The sequence below is a fragment of the Prunus avium genome, chromosome 1, assembly GCF_965620075.1.
Source record: "Prunus avium chromosome 1, drPruAviu1.hap1.1, whole genome shotgun sequence".
NCBI lineage: Eukaryota > Viridiplantae > Streptophyta > Magnoliopsida > Rosales > Rosaceae > Prunus > Prunus avium.
Window position 1 is genome coordinate 51,897,393 of NC_142284.1, and position 23,024 is coordinate 51,920,416.

Here is a 23,024-nt window from a genome sequence, read left to right on the forward strand (position 1 = left end):
ATTGTCACGCATTGGGTTCGGGATTTTACTCTAAACGTGACATTGATCCAAGTTAAGCTGCTTTGTCTCGTATTAATGAATATTATAAATAAAAAATAAATGAAAAGATTAATTGTCTTCCTATATACCATTGTTGTATTTGATTGACAAGCTAGCTTTTTCTCTATGGCAATGTTTGGGGATTTATTACTTGTGAATGGAGATTAAATACACCACATCATTAATCACAACTCTACCCCCTCAGTCAAACAAAGTAGGGCAAATATTCAGATATGCTCAGTTATGCTCATATTATTATTCTTCTCCAATATAGAGGTATTTATATAAGTAAAAAGATGTGTTAACCCTAAATAAAATAGGAAATATATTTAAATTACAACAGGAAATAAATCTCTACTACAATAGGACTAAATAATAATTGGTAAGTAACTAAAATTCTAACTAAATAAGAACCAAAATCCTAACTAAGTAAGGACTCACCAACACTCCCCCTCAAGTTGGGGCAAATAGCGAGTCATAGAACACCATACTCGACATTGACCAATCGAACAACTGTAGAGAAGGCCTTGTCATAAACCACGACAAATCCTAACAAATAGGGCCCATAGAAGAGCACATAAAAGTAGAACATAGAAACTCTATGAGCACGGTAGTAGGTAAGGCAGAACACAGAAACCAATGTGAGCACGACAGTAGGTAAGGTAGAACACAGAAACCCTGTGAGCACGGTAGTAGATAGGGAGAGCACAGAAAGTCTGTGAACATGGCAGTAGATAAGGCATAAACATATTCAACAAACTAGGTTCCATAGTGCGCATCATCCAACTTTTCATGGTAGAATCATCAATATTTCACTTTCCAAATTATGGATCTTTGAAATATGGGGCATTAGAGTCACGAGTTAGGTAACCCAATTTTCCTTGTGAAGTAGCATAGATTTCAATCATCAAAGCCCAAATCGCATAGTTGGATCTATTCAATTTGAATCCCAACAGTAGGTTGGTGGACGATTCAACAATATGGGTAGGAGAAGCAGTAGGTGAAGTAGAACCAGAAGCTGAAGAAATAAAGGCATCAACATTCGGCATGGTGATGGATGGCGGGGTGGCTACAACGGCGACAATAGCAAGGTAGGCGGCATAGCAAGGTAGACAATGGCAGCGAGCTAGGATTATAAGCTAGGTTTATAGTGCAGCGGAAATAGGTAGTGTTTAAGTTTAGGGTTTTTTATGTTGTAGAGACAGATCAAAACACAGCAACATGGCATCGGCAATAACCATAGCAATGGAAAGCGAAGCAAACAAAGGCAACATCAAAGGCGGCAGTAGAGGCCACGGCAACGGCAACGACCACAGAAACTGTAGCTAAAAACGATGACAAATTCTTCCATATCAACTTTAGCTAATTCACGCAGATACAACTTATCTTCGCTCTCTCTCTCCCCCTGAAGAGAAGGGGTCGTCGGAGTCAAGAAATATGCAATATCTTCATGGGAATAAATCAAGGTAATGGGGATACGTCAATAAACATATCATTTTCACTCTCCCTCCCCTCCCCTTGAAGAGGAGGGGAGGAGAGCACTTAAATTGCAAGTAGAACGCAAACACAGGTCACAAGAAAACCTAGGCTCTTATATCATGTGAAACAAAATAGGGCAAATATTCAGATATGCTCAGATATGCTCATATTATTATTCTTCTCCAATATAGAGGTATTTATACAAATACAAAGATGTGTTAACCTTAAATAAAATAGGAAATATATCTATATTACAATGGGAAATAAATCTCTATTACAATAGGACTAAATAATAATTGATAAGTAACCAAAATTCTAACTAAATAAGAACCAAAATCCTAATTAAGTAAGGACTCACCAACACCCTCATCCTCTCAATTAATGTCTCCGTCTGTTTATTGCTGCAATATAATTCCCCGTACACCAAATTATATGTATGGAGATTAATATATCAAAACGAACCAGCAACTTTGATGGGTTGATATGGGTGCTCTAAATATTTGTGTCTCAAGTCTTCAAACCCAAATGAATGTTCATTGGCTAAAGGAAGGACGGGTCTCACTTCAAACGTTATTTGTTTATTATTAGTGGGTAGTTGATTACAATAATAATTGGTGTCTCTCGTACTATTCTTCATGTAAACCCAATATGTACTATTCTTCATGTAAACGATTGCCAAACCAAATACAGACGAAAATGGAAAGACTTTTTGTATCATAAACTGACGCCTACCAACTTATTTTGATACCTTTTCGTAGGTCGTCAAGTTGGTTTATGTCCCTTTGCGTCGGTCGTCAAATTGCCCTTATAATAATCTCACAAAGCCTAATGCGTCCACAACTAAAAGTTGTCTGTCTTAAATTCGTCTTTTGTTTCAAGACAAGCATTATTAACATACCAGGAATTTAACTATATATATATATATGTTGTGCGGAAGCTCAATCAATATTTGCAAAACTCTGAGTGAAAACAAATAACACAAACATAAGATAAAATGAACAAACAACAATCAACAAGAACACCAAAATTTATATTAATTCGACTTTATAGGGTTTAGGCTTTATAAGCCTAGATTTAATTTAAAGGCAACAAAGTAATCCACTATAATTAAATAGAGCATTAAAAGTGTCTATCACAAAAGAAAACCCAAATCCACAAAGTATACCCAAGCTCAAACACTCAACTACAAGAAAAACGAAGGGAGACAACTCTCTGCCAAAACATAATGATGCTCGCTCAAATATTCAATTTGTGCATCCAACGCACTTGTTGTCGGCAAGTGCTCTCTTTTGAAATGGTTAGCACAATGCCCCACAATGGATTGTATAATATTGAGCCAATATATATATACACACAAATGAAGGGTTAGCGCATTTGATGCAAGATGCAACAACTAATGGCAGTCCCCTCTTGTGCTTTACAAGTAAATGGATCTTTTCAGACCCATTTCATCTCTGAGAGTTTTAATCACCTGAAAACCTCACTTTCCTCAGCTGCTAAGGTATTTCATTCATCCATTTTTGTTTCACACAAAAGCTATGATTTGTTTGTCATTAGTTGCCCACTTTGTAACCTTTTCTCAACTTGATTTGACATGTTTTGATGATAGCCTCTATTCAGAGAATTGCAGCAACTTCCAATCAAGAAGGTGAATAATGTCTCTGAAACCATGAAAAACACTTCGGGGAAAATGTTAGATGCACTTGTCAACTCCATGTTCAAATTTGTGGATCAACCATTGCTCCCTTCACAGGTACTTTCCAGTTTCAGCAATGTCTTACTCAAACTTAGCTCTACCAGATATGCATACTTTAATTTGTTCTAGTTAAAATCTTTTGTTATATATGTATAAGCTTAATTACATCCTCTGCTTACAGAAAAACTTTGCTCCAGTTGAAGAGATTGGCAGCCTTGTTGAGATCAACTGCACTGAAGGAGAAATCCCCCCTGATTTTGCTGAGGGTGTTTACATAAGAAACGGTATATATTATGTGTGACTTCCTAGTCCCAATATTATTAATTTGTTATTATGTATATTTTCTGATAGAAGCGATATTCTATTCTAATTATGGGAAGGGGGATTCGAACCCAGGTGTAGAGTGGGGAACACATCCCCAGTATTTATTTTTGAGTAAGATCAACATTAATTAAGTTTGGCTTAGTTAATAATGGCTTTTATTTTCAATAATAATCTTGCAGGTAACAATCCATTATTTGGAGGTCTGAAATCAGCAGTTTCCATTTTTGGACAATCACACCAGTGTTGGGTAGACGGAGAAGGAATGCTTCACGCAGTATACTTTAAAAAAGACCAACATGGAAGTTGGATTATCTCCTACAAGAACAGATATGTTGAGACTGAAACATTTAAGCTAGAGAAACACATTCATAACAAACCATGTTTCTTACCAGTCTTACAAGGAGATGCTTCAGCAGTTTTAGCGGCACTTCTTCTAAATGGGGTACTACTCATATATATATCTATTATAATTATTTATTTTGGCCAGAACACGGTTTAAAGGAAAATGTACCTCTTGCCATACTTCTATGTTGTATTGTGAATCTGGAGTTGGCAAGAAAGCATTAGCGATGGTTTATAACCATAATTTAATTATATCAACAGTCGTGGGTTACGCCAAGTTGGCCATGACCTTGCACTCAAGTTTGAATCCCCCCTTCTCATAAATTAGATTAATTTAGAGTAGATTATCGGTTGTATAAAAAAAAAATATATCATATGCAGCTATATAGAGCAATTATATATATAATTTTGTTTCTTGTATGATGTGGCAGCTGAGATTTGGCGCAGTGAATAAATACGTTAGCAACACCAATGTTTTTGAGCATTCAGGGAGGGTCTACTCTGTTACAGAGAATTACCTGCCTCAAGAGTTGGACATCTCAACTTTAGAGACTCTTTCTGATTGGGATGTCAATGGTGCTTGGGATCGACCTTTCACTGGCCACCCAAAGGTTTTTTTATTTTATTTTTTATTTTATTTTCTGTTGGTAATTATTTAATTTCTCCTATTTTTTCTTATATAATATTTTGCCTCCAATAATTATAAATTTTGGTTTTGTCATGCTTTTGGATATTTTGCAGAAAGCTCCAAGTTCCGGAGAGCTAGTCATAATGGGGACGGATGCTAAAAAACCTTACTATGTTCTGGGGGTTATCTCTGGTACTCGGTTCGATTTAAAATAACTACATTGTGTTATTTATGCTGGAGAATTTTATAAACATCATGATAATAATAATATTATTATTAATTATTATTATTTCAGCTGATGGAAAAAAACTGCATAAGGCTGATCTCAAATTCAAAAGAAGTGTCTACAGCCATGATATAGGAGTCACACAGAAGTAAGTATATAAATGGGTAATTTTTATCTACAATGTAATCATTTCTTTAATGGGGATGTTTTGGTGGCATCAGGTACAATGTAATCATTGATCATCCCCTTACAATTGATATAAAGAGACTCGTCATGGGTGGCCAGTAAGTATATATTATACGCAAGAATTAGAGGACATAAGCGAATGTTTTTTTAAATCTTAACTATTTGAGCTACAAGTCCGTTATATACGTAGTTCTTTAACAATTAATCTTATTAATTGTTGTCAAGTTGCTATAGCTCTTAAGCTAATGCTCGTGGTACATGTGTGGCTAGATTAATGAAGTATGAAAAGGAAGGGTTTGCAAGGATCGGAGTGATGCCCCGTTATGGTGATGCAGAGTCTGTCAAATGGTTTGAGGTACAAGCCAATTGCACATTGCACATTCTCAATTGCTTTGAGGAGGGCAATGAGGTAATAACAAAGCATCATCAGATCAACCTTTAATTCAATTATAATTACTAATTAATATTGTTATTCTAATTAATCCTTATATTTAATGTCTGATGACAAACGAGAACAGGTTGTGGTGAGGGGATGTAGGGCTCTCACATCCCTCATACCAGGTCCTGATGATGATGTTGGTTTTAACAACAAATTCGAGTGGTTCTCTAAGGGCTTCAATTTTGCACACCATACCAAAGACGTCTCTTCTGCTGATGATATTTTTGCAGAGCCTGGATATTTCTTTTCTCGTGTATATGAATGGAGACTGAACATGGTATCTGGGGAAGTTGAGGAGAAAAATTTAACTGGAACTGAATTTTCCATGGAATTCCCTTTCATCAATGACCAAGTAACTGGTTTAAAACATAAGTATGGCTACACCCAAGTCGTCGACTCCATGGCAAGCTCTACATGTGGTAAAGAAAATTTAAACTCTGATTCTGATCAATTAAGATAATGTACCCTGTTGTCAACATTACTTGATATCTTCTTTGTATTAGGCATGGCAAAATTTGGATCTCTAGCCAAATTATATTTGGAGGAATCGTATGCTATGACATCTGCGGTAATGAGTTCATGTTTCGTTCAATCTTTGTTTCTTCTTGAAGTTTTTCTTGATGAAAACCAACCCAACAGTAGTATATTTTCCTTTTCTTTTTTGGTTGAAAGGCCCTATAGCTTTTTGGTGTTGCATATTTATATTATGAGTGAATTGATAATATTATCAGGAGGGAAAGTGTGAGGAGTTGATAAAGGTTGAATATCACAAGTTTGAAGAGAACAACTTCTGTAATGGAAGCGTTTTTGTGGCTAGGCATGGAGGTAAAGGCATGGAGGAAGATGATGGTTGGATTGTCACTCTTGTCCACAATGAAGAAACTGATGTGACCCAAGTGAGTTCTGATGCCATTCTCTCCAGAATTTATTGGATTGAATAAAAAGGAAAAGAAAAAATTACATTAATTTTGTTTTGCTAACCTTAATTAATTATAAACACTTTCATTACTTTATTGCTGCCAGGTTCATGTTATTGATGCAAGTAGGTTTGGAAGTGAAGCGATTGCGAAACTCACATTGCCACAGCGGGTGCCATATGGTTTTCATGGAACGTTTGTATCAATGCCTAGTCAATCTTAGCATATATATGTATGAAAAAATAAAAAGTAATGCTAGAGAAATCATGTTGGAGTGAGTTCACGTTTCCCGTATTGCTTGATTGTAATCCTTTTCCTTTTTTATTTCTGATTTTCTTCTGTAAATGGAATTAGAAGTAATTGTCTTGGCTTTCAAGGTTACTTGGACTCTAAGGCATGATGTACTATATATATGTGTGTGTCGCCTAAAAAAAGAAGAATACACAAAAAATTATCACAATTACATACTCTCCTATTTTTTTAACAAATCATATTATTATACTACGAGCTTGTTTGGGATTGATTCTGGATAAAAGCATAAAAGCGCTTTTTGACAATTAAAAATGCTTTTGGGTCATATAAAAAAGCACATTCTGGAGAAGCACCTAACATGTACTTTTTCAAGAACCACTTCTAGGTGCTTGTAAAGCACTTGGATTTTTAACCAAAATTCCGACATTCATCTAATAAAAGTGCTTATAAAAAAAGCGTTTATGAGCAGAAGTACTTATAGAAATAGTCTCAAACATGTCATACATCTCTAATAAAAGTAGGGTCCACTAATAGAAGTAGCATCCTTCCACTCAATGTGGTAGGGTTAATGTCTCTCATCTCCAAACCCACCCCACATACAGACGAAAATGAAAAACTTTTTGTATTCTAAATTGACCCGTACCAACTTGTTTTGATACCCTTTTCTCGAATAACAGAATTGAAACCTCAAAATGTAAATATATGTACGCATGTGGGTTTGAAACTGATATCCAATCAAAACATTGAAATCGCATGTTATCCTCTTAGGCAACCAAGTTGGTCTATATGTCCTTTTGCCTCGGCTGTCACAAATTGCCCTTATAATAATCTCACAAAGCCTAATGCATTCACAACTAAAACTTGTCTGTCTTAATTCGATTTTTTGTTTCAAGACAGGCATTAACATACAAGGATTAAGAAATAGCGATGTGTCCATTACCAAAAGGCATCATTTTGACATCGTTATAGCATAATTGGTCATGGAATTAATTATAATATATGTAACTACACGTGTACATATATAAATACACTCATGCGCATTCAAAATTACAACAGCAATGGCAGTCTCTACTTATGCTTTACAAGTAAATGGATCTTTTCAAACCCATTTCATCTCTCAGAGTTTTAATCACCTGAAAACCTCACTTTCCTCAACTGTTAAGGTATTTAAATCTATCCAAGTTTTTCACACAGTGGCATATGATTTTTTTTTTTTTTTGGGCATTAATTTGCTCATTCTAATGCATGATTCTGTGGGATGTTGTGTTACTTGTAAACACCTTTTCAGAACTTGATTTGACATGTTTTGATGATCGCTATAAATATTTATAGCCTCTATTCAAAGAGTTGCAGCAACTTCAAATCAAGAAGGTGAATAATGTCTCTGAAACCATGAAAAACACTTCTGGGAAAATGTTAGATGCACTTATCAACTCCATGTTCAAATTTGTGGATCAACCATTGCTCCCTTCTCAGGTACCTATGCATACTTTAATTTGTTCTAGTTAAAATCTTTTGTTATATATGTATAAGCTTAATTAATTATATCACGTGCTTACAGAAAAACTTTGCTCCAGTTGAAGAGATTGGCAGCCTTGTTGAGATCAACTGCACTGAAGGAGAAATTCCCCCAGATTTTGCTGAGGGTGTTTTCATAAGAAACGGTATATATTGTTAGAATTCTCAGACTATAATCTGATTAGGTTTTGGATTATTGGTAAATGGAGCTCTGAATCTAAGAAAAATGAAAACTCAGAGAACTTGGAGGAGAACGAAAAACACAAGAAATGAGTCTGTAATCTCATCTATATTTTCACGCACACAACATGCTTGAATATAAAACTGTTAGGAATAAGAAGGTTCCTCTCTTACATCAGCTCAATCTAACCATCCATTCTTCTACCCTATGAGATAGAGACACATGGCACAAACTAACACTTTCTCTAAGTTTACATCTTAGCTGTTCATTGGACTATAATCCAATGGCTCACATTTAAGCAAACAGAAAATACAATCTGAAATAAACTAAATGAACATTTCAGCTATTGCACTTATATTTCAACATATATAATATATTTGTGACTTCCTAGTCCCAATATTATTAATTTTTCATTATAATTTATGTATGTTAAGATCAACACTGGCTTAGTTGATAATGTCTTATATATCTTGCAGGTAACAATCCATTATTTGGAGGTCTGAAATCAGCAGTGTCGATTTTTGGACAATCAAGCCACACTTGGGTAGAGGGAGAAGGCATGCTTCATGCACTCTACTTAAAAAAAGATGGTGATGGAAGTTGGATTATCTCCTACAACAACAGATATGTTGAGACTGAAACATTTAAGCTAGAGAAACAGAAGCACAACAAGCCATGTTTCTTACCAGCCCTAGAAGGAGATGCAGCAGCAGTTATAGCAGCATATATTCTGAATGGGGTAGCCTGATCTAATTCCGCGTATTTATCTATCTATCTATCTATTTGTGCAGACCCATAATACGTTTGGTTCTTCTATTCTTGCAGTTGAGATTTGGCGATGTCAATAAATACTTAAGCAACACCAATGTCTTTATGCATTCAGGGAGGGTTTACTCGATTACAGAGAATTATCTGCCTCAAGAGTTGGACATCTCAACCTTAGAAACTCTTTCTGATTGGGATGTCAATGGAGGTTGGGATCGACCTTTCACCAGCCATCCCAAGGTTTCTTTTGCAGTCTCTTTCTTATCATATATGTGTGTGTGCGCTCGCACGCCCATGTGTATGTAGGGCAATGTTGTCTTATTAGTTTGTCTGGGAATGGGAACGTATACTTCCCAAGGGACCATACATTCGATCAATAATCAACTTAATCAAACGGTATAGATTGACAGTTTGAAAACATAAGCATTAAGTTATGCTGCTTTAATTACAAGTTTGTGTACAATTGCTACTTTTGGTTCTGCTTTCAGTAATTAACCATGCGTGCATTATGCAGAAAGCTCCAAACTCTGGAGAACTAGTCATAATGGGGACAGATGCAAAGAAACCTTACTATGTTCTGGGGGTTATCTCTGGTACACTGGTTTGATTTTTTTAATTATTTTAAATGTGTTATTAAGTCATATATTTTTTTCTTCCTGATAAATACTAATATTGCTGGTCACTATTTCAGCTGATGGAAAGAACCTGCATAAGGTTGATCTCAAATTCAAAAGAAGTGTGCTTAGCCATGATATTGGAGTCACACAGAAGTAAGAGTATATAAAAGAGAAAATTAGGAAGATGGTATCATCTAAGTATCCTGAAAATTAAACAAAAATCATGTACTTATAGTAAGAATTGAACATTTCTTTAATGGGGTGTTTTGGTGGCATCAGGTACAATGTAATCATTGATCATCCCCTCACAATGGATTTGAAAAGACTCGTCATGGGTGGCCAGTAAGTACATGTAATATATGTACAAAAATTCTCTTATGCGGACATTCGGATGTTATTATTGTGTCATGTATTTTCTACTACCCCTCTGTGCTTTTCTCCCTGTTATCCACACGATAATAATGTGCGGACATCCGGATGAGAGAATATATATATATATATATAGTTCTTAAGCGGCATTTAAATTAAATCTTATTAGTTTTTGCTTATAAGAAAAAATCCTAAGCTATGAAGAAATTAATTAAATTAATATGTTCGTGTGCATATATAGATTAATGAAGTATGAAAAGGAAGGGTATGCGAGGATTGGGGTGATGCCACGCTACGGTGATGCAGAGTCAGTCAAATGGTTTGAGGTACAAACCAATTGCACATTTCACATTCTCAACTGTTTTGAGGAGGGTAATGAGGTAATTTAGAAGCAACAAACGAGGATTAATTAAAATTAATGTTGATTAAGTAATATTTATTTCTTTGATTCATCTTTAAATTTTTAAATAATATTTTCACCATTTTGTGACAAATGAGGAACAGGTTGTAGTGAGGGGATGTAGGGCTCTATCATCTTTCATACCAGGCCCTGATGGTGGTTTAAACAAGTATGAGTGGTACTCAAAAGGGTTCAACTTTGAAGCTCCTGCTAGCAAAGATTTGGCTGCAGAGGTTGGATATCTGCTTTCTCGTTTGTATGAGTGGAGACTGAACATGGTAACTGGGCAAGTTAAGGAGAGGAATTTAACTGGAACTGAATTCTCCATGGATTTCCCTTTCATCAATGAACAAGTAACTGGTTTGAAACACAAATATGGCTACACCCAAGTCATTGATTCTATTGCAAGCTCTAACTCAGGTAATCAAGAAAAGGATAATCTGTCATTTTTCCCCGTGAACTATATCGACATGGCGCCAATTTATCCCCTAAACTTTTTTTTTTTCCGAAGTATACAAAACTAATCAACCTACCCACCACCGTTAGATTCCTAACAATGTAGTTCATTAGTTAACTTGAAAGAACATATTACTCTATATATACTTTCACTCTCATTTAATTCATTATTAACTTGATATTTTCTTTGTATTAGCCATGGGTAAATATGGATCTCTAGCCAAATTATATTTGGAGGAATCAAACTCTACGCCGTCTCTGGTAATCAATTATATATAATATTTCTTTGAAATAAAATCCTTGAACTTTACCATTTTAATCATCATAAAATTCGCATTTAGACTGATTATGATCTCAGGTGGGCAAGTGTGAGGAGTTGATAAAGATAGAATACCATAAGTTTGAGGACAACAACTTTTGCAGTGGAAGCGTTTTTGTGCCTAGACATGAAGGCACGGAGGAAGATGATGGCTGGGTTATCTCTTTTGTCCACAATGAAGAAACGGATGTCACCCAAGTGAGTTCTTCTTGTCACAATCTCAGCTACTCCATTCTCTCAAAACCTGCTTATTGGCTCCAAAAAAGGGACAAACATTAATTTTGTATCTTGTTTCCAACTCCAATAGAAGTGGAATTCACCCATACAATAAATCTCACCCGTGGTTGATACACAGTGTGATACGTAAATGTCACCTTAGCAATAATTTCCTTATATTTTGCTGACTATATAATCAAACCTTTAATTATGTTGCTTTCAGGTTCATGTGATTGATGCAAGGAAGTTCGAGGGTGAGGCCATTGCAAAGCTGACATTGCCACAGCGAGTGCCATATGGTTTTCATGCAACTTTTGTTCCAATGCCTTGTCAATCTTAGCAATTTACATTATGGTGATTATCTTCCTAGATTCTCATGAGGTGCAATTTAAGCCACAAAAGTTTAGCCTCAACTGTTTGGCTGCTTTGGTATCGTATTAATGGATGTTAAGAAATAAATAAATGAAAAAGGTTAAATATTTTGTTTCCCATATACCATTGCGGTATATTTGATTTGATTTTTTATTATACAAGCAATATTTAAGGAGGGAGGTTTTCTCGCACACACTGTCAAAGTGTTATGGAAGTTCGAACCTAAGATCACTGGTACGCAAATCAATGTCATTTTTCATTGGACTAGACCCCATTGACTTGATTTGAATTTTTTTTTTTCAGGTTGCGGTATATATTGATTGACTATCTATGATTTGTGAGGGATTTATTAGTTGTAGATGGAGATTACCACATTAATTAGAACTCTACTTTCTCATCTGCACCAACTATGTATAGAGCAATATCAAAACGAACCAGCAATTTTAATTATTGATATTGGTGCTAGCTCTAAATATTTCTGTCTCGGTTCTCCTACAAAAGTTTTTCAACCCGAATTAATTCATTTTTTTTATTTTTTTATTTTTTATGAGGCCTTTATATTCTTATAAATTCTGTCTACACATTGAGCCTTATCACGATGAAGTTTATTAACATGAGTAGAGGCAGGGAATCAAATTTAGAACCACTTCTAAAAATAAAGAAGAGGCTAGGACTTCATCATTTAGATGAATCTTTCTCTATTATCTCTTATCTCTTCTTTTCTTCTTCTTTTTATTCTTCCTCTCTCTCTTTCTCATCTTTTTTCTCTCTGTGGGACTCACCTAGGCTTTGAATATATTACTAATGAAGTGTATTCTCCGCCAATCTCTTGAAGTTCCCTATATTGTTTTTTTTTAATCTCAGCCCTGAAGAAATATCATTTGAATATTTAGTGAATTAATATAACTTAATTAGTAAATAATTAAACTTTATCTAGTAGGAACCAGAGTTTCGATTAGTATTGCAAACTCATCGGTTGTGTTGGTAATTTTGTTAGATTGTTATTAGTGGGTTAGCCGAGATAATCTCTAGCTTGCAATCAACTATTTAGTTGATTAATTGTGTATTAGCAGGATTGTGGATTGTATTGGTTTATTTTTAATAATAAAGTTCTTTATCTCCATATATGAGTTAAAGAATCATTGCCAATGATAAAAAGTTCTGCTTATTTCAACAGTATTTTTAAGTATGACAGCAGACTCTTTTTTTGTTCATGGAAAATTCTCTAATGTTGTGTTGTTCTCTATACCGACAATGGTGGTATACCGACCGCAATATACCGACAATTGCGGTATACCGCAATATTTCGGTCAGTTCATGGTTCGTCTTTTTACTATACAGTAAAATGTCAGTTGGTTCACGATTTCATTGAAAAGTTGCGGTAACCGAACCGCAACCACCCTTACTACCGCCTAGTGACATGGGTATAGTATGTTGGATATATGTGTTGGCTGATTTTTTTTCTTTTTCTTTTTCTTTTAAAGATATCTTAAAATTTTATTTTCTATGAAGAAAATAATTACTAAACTATGGTCTCAGTCGCAAGGGACTTGTAATTGAAATGATTTTACATATGTACTCAAGGGTTTTAGGTTTGATTTCACCATCTCTCAATATTGATTGTACATAAATAAATAAAAACTACGGTCTCAGTCAAGGAATCCATTCATATTCATCATAGGCGTAGTCGTATATATGCAATTAGAAGACAAACCCATTTGCCGCATAAGATTCCTAGGAAACATGATTTGATACCTTTGGCTGGATATATATATATAAGAATGCTTAAAACATTCATGTGGCATTAATTTTATTTCTTTTTTTCTGAGGGAGGTTTACTTATTTTTTTTTTGAACTTTTGTGAGGGAGGTGCCATAGCATCCAATCAAATTATGCAAGAAGGAATATTGCAACTGCTTGATGCCCTTCTTAAGAGTTGGCTTGGTTTATGTCCTCACTGCTCAGGCCTCGGGCGTCACACACGCAAATTGGACTTAAAATAATCTCATATATAGAGAGGCTGATGTCCGTTGACTGATCCTCAAATGTTTGAAGACTGTGATGCCATCAATCATACGTCATATATATTATTAAAGGAAAATGCCTAAGTTTTTCTTTGTAAGAGTGAGAGTGATTCCTCCATTGAGACAAATTACAGGTTGACACATATTTATATATATATATATATATATTTTTTGTACTTTTAATAAGTTATTTCAATTGTGTTTCACGTGACGAAAAAAGACTACTTAGAACGAAAGAGCCACTTTAGCTACCACATGCACTTGCCTGTTTATTTATATGGCCTCAGGTTCTGCATTACGAGATCATAGCAAAGAAAAAAAATGGCATTCTCTTCTTATGCTAATTTTCACGTACATGGGTCTTTCCAAAACCCTTTCATCTCCCACCGCTTAAATCACCTCAAAACCTCACTTTCCTCGTCTGTTAAGGTACATACATATATATATATATATATATGATTATTTTGAATTTCATTTCCACAACATATTGCTTTATTTGGTTTGAACTTTGATTTACACACATGCTTGGAACACTGTAGCCTCTATTCAAAGAGTTGCAGCAATTGCTTCCAAGGAAGGTCGATGATTCTAAAACCATGAAAAACACTTCTGGGAAGATGTTAGATGCACTTGTGGACTCTATTTTCCAGTTTGTAGATCAACCGTTGCTCCCATCTCAGGTTGTTTCCGTGGTACTCCAACAATAATGTACTACTATATATTAAACCCTAATTTATTTGCTTGCTCTTGCTAATTTAATAATCATTTTACCAATAGGATCTTATCAAGAATATGATCTTATTTCCTTAATTATAATGGGATCTTACCAATGGGGTGTTAGTTGGATTGGCCCAAGTCATTGGTGTGCTCCCAATGATCTTGGTTTCAAGTCCCCATAGTACCCGTGTGTGTTTTTAAGTAAGAACTAGCCTAATTGATGGCTCATATTCGCAGTTTGTACAAGAATATATATAATTAAGCTTTATCATGTGCACGTGGTTACAGAAAAACTTTGCACCAGTGGAAGAGATTGGAGACCTTGTTGAGGTTATCTGGACCGAAGAAGAAATTCCCGCTGATTTTGCTGAAGGTGTTTTTGTAAGAAATGGTATGCGACCTCTCATTGTTCTATGTTACATATGTAATATTATATATTAACTGATTTTAGCTAGTTTAATTGCTTTCTAATGAGTAATTTATAATTCTAATCTAGGCATAAATCCTTTATTCGGAGGTTTAAAATCAGCAGTATCGATTTTCGGACAAACACAGCACACTTGGGTAGAGGGAGAAGGCATGCTTCATGCACTCTACTTCAAAAAGGATCATTATGGAAGTTGGATTATCTCCTACAACAGCAGATATGTTCAGACTGAAACATTTAAGCTAGAGAAACAGAAGCACAACAAGCCATGTTTCTTACCAGCCCTAGAAGGAGATGCAGCAGCAGTTATAGCAGCATATATTCTAAATGGGGTAGCTAGCTAGTCACACACACACACACACACACACATATATATATATATATATATATATATATATATATGGTTAACTTATATAAGAACTAGGCTTTACTTTAACTGATTATCATATATATCCATAATTAGTTAATTTTGTTTTATTTTTATATTCTTGCAGTTGAGGTTTGGCACAATCAATAAACACTTGAGCAACACCAATGTTTTTGAGCATTCAGGAAGGCTCTATTCGATTGCAGAGAATTATTTACCACAAGAGGTGGACATCTTGACATTAGAAACTATTTCTGATTGGAATGTCAATGGAGCTTGGAATCGACCTTTCACCAGCCATCCAAAGGTTTTTTTCTTTTGAATATTTTTACTATTCGGACCACATTTACTTACAAACTTACAGACTTGGACTTACTGATCACTTCTCTAATAGAGATGAGGTCCGTGAAAAATGAACCCACACAGTGCACATATACATGTGAGACTCACCTTTATATTAGAAACTTGACCAATAAGATAGTCAATAAATGAGATACAACCTTTTTTTAATTATTATTGTATATCTTCTATCTTTTTTGTATTATATTGTGCGTACAATTCCCACTCTTGGTTATGCTTATAATTGTGCAGAAAGCTCCAAACTCCGGAGAGCTAGTCATAATGGGGGTAGATGCAATGAAACCTTACTATGTTTTGGGTGTTATCTCTGGTACGAATCCTCTAATTGATTTGATTAAGAACTGCTTATTATATTTGTCCATTTATTTATTATTTCGGCTCGGCTATATGTTAATTAAACTTCCCATATGTTGTTGCAAATAATTACCTCAGCTGATGGAAAATTACTGCATAAGGTTGATCTCAATTTCAAAAGAAGTACGCTTAGCCATGATATAGGAGTCACACAGAAGTAAGTATAAACAATAAAAATAAATATGAACTTATTAGGAAAAATAAATATTTGATCCAGAGATTTTGTAGTAATTAATCAGAATTAACCTTCTCTTTTGGTGTTTTACTGGCTTCAGGTACAATATAATCATTGATCATCCCCTCACGGTTGATGTAAAGAGAGTCACTATGGGTGGCCCGCAAGTACATAGAACTAGTTACTGCTATTAACTACTTGAGTTACAACTCCCATATAAAAAAAAATCCGTTGTTTATTTGCAAACTTATTATGTTAATTTGATTTTTAATTTCTTAATCTTAGCTATGTAGGTATGGATTGAGCATCAGCTAATCTATATATGGATTACTTATGAATTAATTCTCATGTAAGTGTACAATATATAGATTATAGATTAATGAAGTATGAAAAGGAAGAGTATGCAAGGATTGGAGTGATGCCACGTTATGGTGATGCAGAGTCAGTCAAATGGTTTGAGGTACAAACCAATTGCACATTTCACATTCTCAATTGCTTTGAGGAGGCTAATGAGGTAATTAATAATTGTGACTTCATTTGATGATAGATTAATTATTAATAATAAGTTTTTCTTTCTAATAATATTTTATTAAAATCATAATTAATATGTGACAAACGAGAACAGGTTGTAGTGAGGGGATGCAGGGCTCTCACATCCCTCTTGCCAGGTCCTGATGGTGGACTTAACAAATATGAGTGGTACTCAAAAGGGTTCAACTTTGCAGATGATCATTCTGCAGAGACTGGATATTTGTTTTCTCGTTTATATGAATGGAGATTGAACATGGTCTCTGGAGATGTGAAGGAGAGAAATTTAACTGCAACTGATTTCTCCATGGATTTTCCTTTCATCAATGAACAAGTAACTGGCTTGAAGCACAAGTATGGCTATACACAGGTCATTGATTCTATGGCAAGCTCTGACTGTGGTAAAGAAAAAAAAAGGGGAAACTTTGATTAAATTCATCTCAATTAAAATAATGTGCTATGTTAGGAATTATTTTGTTGAATTATTTGAGATTTTGTTTGTCCTAGGCATGGGAAAATATGGATCTCTAGCCAAATTATATTTGGAGGAATCGAATTCTACGTCATTTGTGGTAAGGATTAATATTAATTTTACATCAAACCAATAAATTTAATGACCATAAAAAAATAAAAAAAATAAAACCTAGTACTAAATTTTTGGGTTTCATGTTTATGTGTGTGTACTACTATAGCAGGAGGGAAAGTGTGAAGATTTGATAAAAGTTGAATACCATAAGTTTGAGGAGAACAACTTTTGCAGTGGAAGCGTTTTTGTGGCTAGGCATGGAGGCAAAGGCATGGAGGAAGATGATGGTTGGATTGTCACTTTTGTCCACAATGAAGAAACTGATGTCACCCAAGTGAGTTGCGATGATAAGTTTCCGAGTGCTTTTGTAAGAAGCACTTACGTTCATAAGCACTTTTTCTAGAAGCATGTCAACATTTTATATAAAAAAAATTTAAAAATTAAAGTATATACTTTTTAAAAAATAACTTATAAGTGATTCCTAAAAAAGCGTCTTATTCAGAAATTGCTTTTATAGTCAAGAAACACTTTTAGCCGTTTTAGAAGCAGTTCTAAAATTTATTGGATTCACAAAAAGAAACATTAATTTTATGTTCAATTGATATATTATTTAGAATTATTTAGTGTTGCTGATCAGATTATAAATGACTTTAATTACATATCTTGCTGCCAGGTTCATGTAATTGATGCAAAGAAGTTTGAAAGTGAACCGATTGCGAAACTCACATTGCCACAGCGGGTGCCATATGGTTTTCATGCAACTTTTGTGTCAATGCCATGTCAATCTTAGCATTATGCATTATAAATGCTGCTTTGTCTTCCCAGATTTCCCATATGTGCAATTTAAGCTGGAAATTAGACTAGCTTCGAATGTTTGATTGTCACGTATTGGGTTCGGGATTTTACTCCATACGTGACATTGATCCAAGTTAAGCTGATTTGTATCGTATTAATGAATATTATAAATAAAAAATAAATGAAAAGATTAATTGTCTTCCTATATACCATTGCTGTATTTGATTGACATGCTAGCCTTTTCTCTATGGCAATGTTTGGGGATTTATTACTTGTGGATGGAGATTAAATACACCACATTAATCACAACTCTACCCCCTCATCCTCTCAATTAATGTCTCCATCTGTTTATTGCTGCAATATAATTCCCCCTACACCAAATTATATGTATGGAGATTAATATATCAAAACGAACCAGCAACTTTGATGGGTTGGTATGGGTGCTCTAAATATTTGTGTCTCAAGTCTTCTAACCCAAATTAATGTTCATTGGCTAAAGGAAGGAGGGGTTGGAAGAGGAAAGGTCTAAAAAAACTTCCAACGTATGGAACCCACCTAACATATTGAATTGAAATGCATGCTATATGTATAGGAAATTTATGTATCCAAGCTACTTCAAGATGTTCTTCATAAATACATATATCACCCTTCTGATCTTTATATATCTCTAGCTAGCCCCACAACCTCCTTCTAAACACCTTCAAGCCATGGAATTGGACTTGAAATATCCCAAGAAATCCCTCGTTAGCTTCATATATGTAGAGAGAGATAATGCAATGGAGGGAAGTAACAATATTGATCAACAAGAAGAAGCTATCATCTGTGACCAAGAAGATAGCAGCAGCCCTTCAATGCCTTCCAGCCCCCACACCACAATGCCATTGCCACCCCCAAGCCCAGAGTCCCCATGGACCCTCTCCCCTCTCCAAACCCCATCCCCTTCACTTCTTTACCACTGCATTGCCTCGCTGCATCGCCGTGAAGGCACCATCTACTCCATTGCCCTTTCAAGGCAGCGGGGGCTAGTCTTCACCGGCTCCAAGAGCACCCGAATTCGCGTATGGAGGCAGCCGGACTACATAGAATACGGTTGCATTAAGGCAACTTCAGGTGAAGTAAGAAGCACTTTGGCTTATGAGGACATTCTTTTCACCACACACAAGGATCACAAAATCAGAATATGGAACTTCAAAGTCCCAGACAATTTCAGGTCCAAAAAGGTCTCCTCCATCCCCAAAAAGAGCTCATTTTCTTTGTTTTCAAAAACCAACACCCAAAAACACAAAGAATGTGTTTCCTGCTTGGCATATTATCATGCAGAAGGCCTGCTATACACTGGCTCATATGACAAAACAGTCAAAGCCTGGAGGGTCTTAACCAAAAACTGTGTGGATTCATTTGTGGCACATGAACACAATGTCAATGCAATTTTGGTGAAGCAAGATGATGGCTGTGTTTTCACTTGCTCCTCAGATGGGTCAGTGAAGATTTGGAGAAGGGTATTTAGTGAAAACTCTCACACTCTCATCATGACTCTGAATTTCCAAAACTACCCTATATATGCATTGGCCCTAAGCACTTCATCATTCAACTCCAATTGTTTCCTTTACTCTGGTTCTTCAGATGGAACAATTAATTTCTGGGAGAAGGAGAAAATTACCTATAGATTTAACCATGGTGGGTTTTTACAGGGTCACAATTTTGCAGTGCTCTGCCTAGTGGCTGTGGAGAGGTTGATATTTAGTGGGTCAGAGGATACAACCATTAGGGTTTGGAGGAGAGAGGAAGGGAGCTGTTTCCATGAGTGTTTGGCTGTGCTGAATGGGCACAGAGGGCCTGTGAGGTGTTTGGCTGCTTGTTTGGAGATGGACAAAGTAGTGAAGGGGTTTCTGGTTTATAGTGCAAGTTTGGACCAGACTTTTAAAGTTTGGAGGGTCAAGGTGTCACCAGAAGAGAAGATGGGGTTCAGTTATATGAAGAGGAGTTTTTCCAGGACTAAGGTTAGGGATTATGAGACTAGCCCTGTGTTGTCTCCTTCATGGGTTGAGAGGAAGCTGCTTCAAAGGTAAAATTTTCTCTAGCAGATGTATCAGAAAAATAATAATTTCTCCACGAGAGCTTATTTAATTTTTGTAGCCAAACCTTTTTAGTTCCTTGAACTATAAAAATGTCAATATCCTATTTATTGGATTTTTGGATTTTGTTATATTTTTTAGGACCAATATACAGTAAATAGCATAACAAACAACGATGCAAATGTGCTAAATTAAAGCAGTTGCTCCTGCACTTGAAGTCTTGTATTCGAATCCTCTTTTTTTTTTTTTTTTAAAGGAAAAATATCCCAGAATTATTATTGAAAGTTTTCATAGAATACATGCAAAATGAATAAACTAACAAAGTAGAGTTTAATTAAACACCACAAGAATCAAAAAGCCTCTTCCTCAGTGGGAATGGGGAGATGAGTTGTTGGTCTGAAAATGAAGAAGTTTTCATAGATGAACCCAGCAAGCCCACCACCAATGAGGGGCCCAACCCAGTAAACCCAGTGGTCAGTCCAGTTCCAGCTCACCAAAGCCGGACCAAAGGATCTTGCTGGGTTCATTGAAGCCCCTGAGAAGGCCCCACCAGCTAGGATGTTGGCCCCCACCACAAACCCAGTGAGTGTGGGGCCCAAACCGTTAAGAGCTCCTTTCTTGGGGTCCACAATTGTAGCATAGACTGTGAAGAGCAAGGAGAATGTGAGGATAATCTCCCATATCACACCTTGTAAGTATCCCACCCCACTTGCAAGCGAATGAATTGGTGTAGTCTGCCAAAACATTAACAATTAAATTATGTGACAAATAACATGACCTTATAAATAAATAAATAAATAAATGATATTCCGAAAAATAATGTCACATTAATAATTTGTGACTTACCAATCCACCAGTGAGGTACTCTAGCAGGTAACAAGCTGCGGCGGCTGCTAACAATTGATCGATCCAATAGAGTAGGGATCGGAAGACTGTAATGTGACCGCCAACGAGGAGGCCGAGGGTGACAGCCGGGTTAAGGTGACCGCCGGAAATGTGGCCGGCGGATATCATGACGGCCACAACTAGTGCATGTGTCACAGCTATGGCAAACAACGAGACTAATGCATCTGCTTCTAGCTTATCTACCAACCAAACGCAACACCGTATTTTAAAGTTACCGTATATACACAAATGGGACTACCAATTATATATAAACGACAGATAAATTAATGACAAACAGTACAAATGTAATGAAAGAAAATAAATAAATAAAATTATGAATTACCAGTAGCCATGGCTGATCCAACACCAGCAAAGACAAAGAGGAAGGTGGTGATGAACTCAACCACGAGGGCTCTCCATAATTCCGGCAGGGCAGCCTCACTGGTGGTTCCCAAGGCTATTTTCGCCATTTTGTCCTAGTTTCCTAAGATCGAGTGGTCTAAGCCTTGCCTTGAGTGAGGTTGAGGGTCTCTGAACTTTGCAGTTTCTACAGCACAATGACAATGTTTGGTATTTATAAGCAATGATATTGTGATATCCTTTTACAGCTAAACCCCTTGACTTGGGGTGTATTTGCTGTTTTGCCATTATCGTCTGTCAATGTATGACTGTGTGCCACGGTGGATTTGAATTGGGCAGGCATTAACTGAGCACATGACAATATATATAGTAAGTTGGGTCCAATAATATTATTGAGTGCTTTAGACGTTGTCCATTATCAGGATTTGATGTTCGGCATGAAGATCGAAGAGGAAACTATTAAACAAAATCAATTTTTTAGGTAATACATAAACGGAAGGAAGGTATACAATGATGTATGTTTCTAACGAACTAATACATTGTCGATTCATTTTCTAATAACTTAAAAGCTGTGAATTCGAAAATATATAAAACACGAACCTTATACAAATTATCATATAAAAGAGAGCATTATATATCATATCATCACAAAAGCTGAGCATGCTAGCAAGTTTGCGATTGATTGATTCATAAAGAATAATTGTCATATTCTAATGCATGTTGTTTCTCTGAGTGTACAACTTTTGTGTCCATACGCATTTCCTTTGTCTTTGTTTTTGTTTTTTAATTTTAATTGGGCAGATGCATAATGCATTTCCTTTGTCTTTAATATAGTTTATATCCAATAGACATTTAAATAGTAAAAATTTCAATTATTGATCGAAAGTAAACGTTTGAAGGAGGATTTTATTATATGAAAATCCAATATTAATTTTAGATAAGCAAGCATGTTTGTGTTTGTTGGGTTGTGATGAAGATGATGACTTAGCTAATCTGAATGCTAAAGTAAAAGTCTTCTTCATGGTATAAAAATCTGAATACTAAAGTAAAAGTCTTTATCAATCTTTTTTCATTAAATTATTTTGTTGCAAAAGCCAAAAGTTTACTCAAATGGAACTCAACATTTTGTCTCTTTGTTCATCATGAATCCACTCTTCTTCCTCCAACAATTATTGAGATCCACTACATGCTTGCTTCCTCTCCGCTTTTAATTTTTTTTTAATCGACATGTAAATCCATAATTACACACAAGAATAGGGCGATTACTGTGAGCATCCAATTTAAAACCAATTGACAATTAATAAAGGAGTTCAAAATCATTTAAAACTGTTAAGCGAGACTTCAATTTCGTGATGTGAAATTCACACTCTTTTAAGTTTTGATGTTTGTGAGAACATGTCAAACATTTGTCAACTTCACTCTTTTAAATGCACGTACCATAACATGTGTGAGTTTTGCAATAATCATGCAGTGAGCACATAGTGATGGCAAAGTTAAAGGAGGCAACCATGCCTAATAATGTAATGAATTATTAGGGTTCATCGATGCCATGCCCATCATCTGCCTACCTCTCAATGTTTATACATAAAATGGATCAACACAAGAACATGACGAATATCATATATATCCAGGCCTGCAACAACTTTTTATTGAATTTTCTTTTGCGATGATATTGATGGATCACTAACTA

The 23,024-nt window shown here is 35.5% G+C and overlaps 5 protein-coding genes across 6 annotated transcripts; 4 read left to right on the top strand and 1 right to left on the bottom strand.

The window, feature by feature from the left end:
* The first annotated feature begins 2,861 nt into the window (after window positions 1-2,861).
* Window positions 2,862-6,657, top strand: LOC110761271 (carotenoid 9,10(9',10')-cleavage dioxygenase 1-like). Its single transcript, XM_021963714.2, has 13 exons — window positions 2,862-3,019; window positions 3,128-3,271; window positions 3,396-3,498; window positions 3,718-3,980; window positions 4,312-4,491; window positions 4,622-4,700; window positions 4,804-4,882; window positions 4,956-5,018; window positions 5,191-5,329; window positions 5,439-5,778; window positions 5,863-5,927; window positions 6,091-6,255; window positions 6,383-6,657. The coding sequence occupies exons 1-13, from the start codon at window positions 2,903-2,905 to the stop codon at window positions 6,497-6,499; spliced, it is 1,854 nt and encodes a 617-aa protein (XP_021819406.2). The 5' UTR covers window positions 2,862-2,902; the 3' UTR covers window positions 6,500-6,657.
* Window positions 6,658-7,580: 923 nt separating this feature from the next.
* Window positions 7,581-12,163, top strand: LOC110761272 (carotenoid 9,10(9',10')-cleavage dioxygenase 1-like). 2 transcript variants are annotated; one of them, XM_021963716.2, is made up of 13 exons: window positions 7,581-7,691; window positions 7,861-8,004; window positions 8,090-8,192; window positions 8,704-8,966; window positions 9,053-9,232; window positions 9,507-9,585; window positions 9,684-9,762; window positions 9,889-9,951; window positions 10,220-10,358; window positions 10,483-10,798; window positions 11,031-11,095; window positions 11,193-11,351; window positions 11,593-12,163. In XM_021963716.2, the coding sequence occupies exons 1-13, from the start codon at window positions 7,587-7,589 to the stop codon at window positions 11,707-11,709; spliced, it is 1,812 nt and encodes a 603-aa protein (XP_021819408.1). In that variant the 5' UTR covers window positions 7,581-7,586; the 3' UTR covers window positions 11,710-12,163. The 2 variants fall into 2 exon arrangements, with proteins under 2 accessions (XP_021819408.1, XP_088103440.1); XM_088247314.1 differs by having other exon boundaries at window positions 7,615-7,691; window positions 7,817-8,004; window positions 11,593-12,162.
* Window positions 12,164-14,086: 1,923 nt separating this feature from the next.
* On the top strand, window positions 14,087-18,044 carry LOC110761218 (carotenoid 9,10(9',10')-cleavage dioxygenase 1-like). Its single transcript, XM_088249315.1, has 13 exons — window positions 14,087-14,194; window positions 14,305-14,445; window positions 14,771-14,873; window positions 14,979-15,241; window positions 15,404-15,583; window positions 15,868-15,946; window positions 16,069-16,147; window positions 16,266-16,328; window positions 16,541-16,679; window positions 16,791-17,094; window positions 17,201-17,265; window positions 17,389-17,553; window positions 17,893-18,044. The coding sequence occupies exons 1-13, from the start codon at window positions 14,087-14,089 to the stop codon at window positions 18,007-18,009; spliced, it is 1,806 nt and encodes a 601-aa protein (XP_088105441.1). The 3' UTR covers window positions 18,010-18,044.
* A 649-nt stretch (window positions 18,045-18,693) lies between these two features.
* LOC110761268 (protein JINGUBANG-like) lies at window positions 18,694-20,218 on the top strand. Its single transcript, XM_088246582.1, has one exon. The coding sequence runs from the start codon at window positions 18,722-18,724 to the stop codon at window positions 20,081-20,083; it is 1,362 nt and encodes a 453-aa protein (XP_088102708.1). The 5' UTR covers window positions 18,694-18,721; the 3' UTR covers window positions 20,084-20,218.
* Window positions 20,219-20,269: 51 nt separating this feature from the next.
* TIP4;1 (tonoplast intrinsic protein 4;1) lies at window positions 20,270-21,505 on the bottom strand. The gene is made up of 3 exons (XM_021963711.2): window positions 21,318-21,505; window positions 20,936-21,174; window positions 20,270-20,823 (listed from the first exon to the last, which is right to left on the bottom strand). Exons 1-3 carry the CDS (start codon window positions 21,442-21,444, stop codon window positions 20,440-20,442), a joined length of 750 nt encoding a protein of 249 aa, XP_021819403.1. The 5' UTR covers window positions 21,445-21,505; the 3' UTR covers window positions 20,270-20,439.
* Between the last annotated feature and the right edge of the window lie 1,519 nt (window positions 21,506-23,024).